General features: G+C 36.5%; 1 protein-coding gene across 2 annotated transcripts; it reads right to left on the bottom strand.

Moving 5' to 3' along the window:
* Positions 1-1,759: 1,759 nt before the first annotated feature.
* On the bottom strand, positions 1,760-4,726 carry LOC107704968 (stathmin-like). 2 transcript variants are annotated; one of them, XM_016508064.1, is made up of 5 exons: positions 4,635-4,726; positions 2,905-2,950; positions 2,595-2,767; positions 2,328-2,519; positions 1,760-2,227 (listed from the first exon to the last, which is right to left on the bottom strand). In XM_016508064.1, the coding sequence occupies exons 2-5, from the start codon at positions 2,918-2,920 to the stop codon at positions 2,162-2,164; spliced, it is 447 nt and encodes a 148-aa protein (XP_016363550.1). In that variant the 5' UTR covers positions 2,921-2,950; positions 4,635-4,726; the 3' UTR covers positions 1,760-2,161. The 2 variants fall into 2 exon arrangements, with proteins under 2 accessions (XP_016363550.1, XP_016363551.1); XM_016508065.1 differs by lacking the exon at positions 4,635-4,726 and adding an exon at positions 4,406-4,441.
* Positions 4,727-4,932: the final 206 nt, after the last annotated feature.

Here is a 4,932-nt window from a genome sequence, read left to right as displayed (position 1 = left end):
TTCCTGATGGGCAGGTAAACTGTCCAATCAGAAAAGCCGAAGAGCATTGTCACCGCCTCCGTCCAAAGAAATTGGCCAATAGGAAACACCTTTGAAGGTGGCGACACCCTGTAAAATGTATGGACTGTGAAATGTGAAACTACTCTCTTCTTATTAATACCGCCTACATTCCCTCTTTAATAAAAGGTTGACAGAGCACAGATTTGGGCAAAAGCCACATGTAGACATGTTTAGACACTTTTTTGTCAGTGTCAGTCGTTTGAATTGGTAACAGAAAAAAATGTTGAATTGAATTTAAAGGTCACTTCAATATGCAGTCTAATATGTTTACATTGTGAGTGTACTGTTGTTCATTTCTTATGCTGAACTATGTGATGGCTTATCTCTTCACCCACACATGCATTGTGCTGACAATGTGTCCTTGTCAAACTCGGTGTTAATAGTGGAAACAAAGGTCTACATTGTGAATTTAGACACAGGAAGGCAAATTACTTCATCTGACAAGTAATAAAAACACATTCCCATGCACTTTGCAGTCTTGTACCAAAATTACGTTTGAAAATATTTCAAGAATTCCTCTTGTACTTGTCCTTCCAGTGGTAAATGTAATTGTTTTTCATATTGATAGGCTTTTCCATCTATAATACTCTGATTGAATGATTCAGACTATAATAGTAATGACAACCATAATAGTTGTCATTATGTCAACGTTAGGATTTTTTTTTTTTTTGCTGAAATCATTTTGACAAATGTTCAAAAAAAGCCTTTTCTAATACCTGTTAGACAAACTCAAAACCACTAGATGCCAGTATAGTTCAGTCTCAAGCAACAGATTTTATTTTTTTTATACTCAAACCTTTGCAAGTACTTACTGGAATGCATAGATTTTTTTTTTATTTTTTTTTTTTATTAGTGCATACTGATTATAAATTACTATAAAAGTATGGGTGCTTTGAAGGTCATTTTTGAACTGGTTGCCCCTTCCTACAACACAGACAAGCACACGATTTCATCTTTATTTTATTCAATTAAAAAAACATTTATTCACACAACATATTACTGGACATTTTTTTGGATGCATGTAGTTGCTTCTACTAAGGGAGTTCAGAATTTGGAAATAAGGTATCATTCATTTTAGAAAAGATTGATGCACTACTTTTGAACACATAACAATGTGACAGCAATGTGGACAACAAGCCATTCATCACTGCAAAGCTATTTACAACTGCCATACATTTTCATGCACCTAACCATAATAGTTGTCATTATGTCAACGTTAGGATTTTTTTTTTTGTTGCTGAAATCATTTTGACAAATGTTCAAAAAAAGCCTTTTCTAATACCTGTTAGACAAACTCAAAACCACTAGATGCCAGTATAGTTCAAACAGTCTCAAGCAACAGATTTTATTTTTTTTATACTCAAACCTTTGCAAGTACTTACTGGAATGCATAGATTTTTTTTATTTTTTTTTATTAGTGCATACTGATTATAAATTACTATAAAAGTATGATCTAGTAAAGGAAATGTGTGTGGATAATGAATTGTTTAGTTTTCACACTAGGAATCTCATGCAGATTATAAAGAGTACATCAAAAAGTGTCCTAAAAGATCTAATTATTATTCTGGCAAAACATGTTTTCCATATAGAATTACAGAAACTGCCATTTATCTCCATAATGTACAAATTTTAAGGTGTTTTACTCCACATTACACTCTGGCTGACTGACAGATCAACAAAGAGGCAGTGGCAAAACTGGTACAATAACAAACAACTGTGCAATTTTATTAAGCTCATAGGATGGCAGTACTGATATACAAGGGAACAGGAGGACTTGCACAATGCAGTATACCAAGTATATATTAGACCTATGCATAACACAGGCATGCTTCCCTATCAGTAAAACACTGCTCGTTTTAAACGCTATAGAGCTGCAACTGGACAAATCTACAGGTTACATGGGATGGTGAAAGACAGAACTGAATACACATAAACTGTTGAAATGTTGTGCTTTCCCCCAAAACCCCTTAATAAAAACGTGGCAAGTACATGGATCCAAACATGGAAAACTGGCCATTTAATGGAACAAAAAATAAATCTTTGGATACATTAAAAAACCCAATACTATACCCTAAATGAAAAGGAAAATTAGAGCGGAAACTTAGTTTTCACCCTCTGCCCCCTCTTTTGTTTCTTTGTTCTTTCGTACCTCTTCGAGCTTCTTGTCCTAAAATAAAGACAAACACATCCATTAACAATGTAAATTCAATAGAACTGAAACTTTACAAAGTAACCTATGATGCATATGCATTCATCTACATACAAACCTTCTCTTTGAATTTCTCATTCATAGCTGCCATGCGTGCTGTGCGGTTTTCTTTGTTGGCTTCCATTTTCTGGTTAAGTTTCTCCTCTGCCATCTTGCTGAAGTTGTTGTTCTCTTCCATTGCTTTCTGAAGGACCTCCTTCTCATGCTCTCGTTTCTCAGCTAAGTGCTTCAGTACCTCTGCCTCATGGTTCTAATATGACATGGTAAACAAATGAGGAACAGAACGCACAATCACTATGCAATTGATTCCTAAACGACCACTTACCTTGCGTCTCTCCTCTGCCGCTTCCAGTTTTTTCTGGATCTCGTCCAGAGATACCTCCTTCTTCTTGGGGGTGGAAAGTGGGAATTCTCCCTTGGCATCTGGAGCCGAAGGACTCAGGATGACTTCAAAAGCCTGTCCTGAGGCACGCTTGTCCAGTTCCTTAACCTGAATATCTGTGAAGGATAAGTCATTGCATTTAATACTCCGTGCTTGATTTCCTTTGCAGAATGATTTCATTTAAATTACAAACAATAGTGTAGCATACTGATTTCGAGGTTGGCGCTTAGCTGAGCTTATTTTCGCATCTTACCTCCAGAGGACGCCATTGCACTTCCAACCTCGACGGTTTTACACACCTGCCAAATGAATGCATATAATAATAATATCAGAAAAAATGCAATCGTTTTGCTACTGACGTTGATGCAAGTCATGCTTACACAATCTTTTCTTTTAAGCATATGCCCCTCCTCACATATTAAAAACAAGCCTCCGCTATACAACAGCTTTTCTATCAATGAAAAAAAGAAGGTAGCTATTCATGAAAAATCCATAAGTGGAGTCTGTCCCTACTGTGGTATATACAAGAAAAAATATATATAATAACTGTATAAATAATAACTAAAATACACTACTAAAGGGAGTGGCGTCGCCACAATAGTCATGCATAATTTACTAACCGAATGATATTTTGGGAAGGAAACAAGCTGTTAAAAATGCAAAAAAATTCCTTCTTTATGCTGAAAGCCAAGAAAAGGACGAGTCGCTGCCAGCACAACAACCACCGGATCCATCTATTCAGACGTGCTGTCATCATAATCTAATTAAACGATAATAGTTCAATTAAAATATATACTACGGGGTGTACACTCGGGTGAAATGTAGAGAAAACAAATCAGCATCTCTTTTTGTAATGTAATGAGATCCAACTGGGCACTGAGAGATTAAAACAAAGGGGATATTGTGCAAGAAACAAACAAACGTAGGCTAATCCGTCGAAGTGATTCGTCAAATATTAAACATAAGACAAACTTGTCATCTTAAATATGACCTGACAACAAGTCATCACCCGATGGTTGAAAATAAACATCCAGCCCTTGTGTCTATCCGATGGGATGCAGGATCTCATCTGTAGACAATAGATGGCCGAGATACACCCTGAACCCCCATTAACAGCCCTCAAAAATCCATAATACCACAAACGATACTATATTACGTATCAATAAGACCCTAATAATGCTCAAGAAACATGCAAATATGGAATGCAGCGCTTACAAATAGTGGTATTGATGTATCACGCGTTTCCAACAAACCAGATCACACCCTATCTCTCATTTCACAACAGACACAACTGCACTGCCCGTTGTACAGAATAAACTCAGTGTTGACATGCAAAATGCACAGTTCTATATGTCTCCTAATCGAGGTAATTGATAGATTCGAAGGTAAATAATATTATTTGACAGCACAGTTGGTGAATGCACACATAACGAAGACAAAAGGCGTCGAGACCCATTAGATCACCTGTCACTGTACTGTGGGATATATTATGGGATTGTTCTTAAGATTTTAGGTAAAACATAAAACGGTTCAAGTCTGTGGCTAACAATAGAATTGATTTTGCACTAGCAAAACGGCAAAACCAACAAGCAAAGCTCAACTAAACGACAGCCAGTTGGCTAATGTTGAGCTCGACCGTTTGCACAATTCCCTCCCGATTAAACGACGATAAACACAAAACCTTAATGGTCGCGCCACGACGAGAAGTTTTAGATAACGTTAGATGTGCGTGCTGCTATTTTTAAATTACTTACTTATTTAGCTATGGTAATTCTCTAACCATACAGAATATTCCCGATGCCCTTGTCTATTATCTAACGTTACACCCCCTCCCCAAAAAGGGAGGTAAATAAGGGTGTGACTGAAATTAAAATCGCAATCATTTGAATTTTTATACTTTAGATGCCTTCTCTTCCTGTCACGTCAGACACGGTTGAGATGTATTGCAAAAATATTAATTTTTGACAACAAAAAAACACCCACCTTTAGTTGCAGTGGAAATCAGTGCTGGAGTTGACCGCGCGAAGACTCCTCTCTGCCTCAGCGTCAACCGTTCGCGCAAAAGAGGACCAAATTGTGTTACGTCATATTTAGATGTGACCAATGATCGTCGAGTAGAGAATTCTGGGATATGTAGTACGCGATGGAAAATATCTGATTTACTTTTAAATTATTTGCGTAATATATATGAATGCATTCACATTAAGAGTGTACAATGCTTGTTTCTCAAAATAAATTGAGTCATAAATTATAAATGGCCAGTTATTAAACAATTAATTTC

Source organism: Sinocyclocheilus anshuiensis, unplaced genomic scaffold, assembly GCF_001515605.1.
Source record: "Sinocyclocheilus anshuiensis isolate Anshui unplaced genomic scaffold, SAMN03320099.WGS_v1.1 scaffold702, whole genome shotgun sequence".
Lineage (NCBI taxonomy): Eukaryota > Metazoa > Chordata > Actinopteri > Cypriniformes > Cyprinidae > Sinocyclocheilus > Sinocyclocheilus anshuiensis.
Note: the sequence above shows the minus strand (reverse complement) of the source record. Positions and strands in the feature narration are given on the sequence as shown.

Coding starts and splice junctions, on each gene's coding strand:
- LOC107704968 (XM_016508064.1), bottom strand. Junction 2,520..2,594: donor CGGCAGAGGAGAGACGCAAG/GTAAGTGGTCGT, acceptor ATGTCATATTAG/AACCATGAGGCAGAGGTACT. Junction 2,228..2,327: donor ATGAGAAATTCAAAGAGAAG/GTTTGTATGTAG, acceptor TCTTTATTTTAG/GACAAGAAGCTCGAAGAGGT.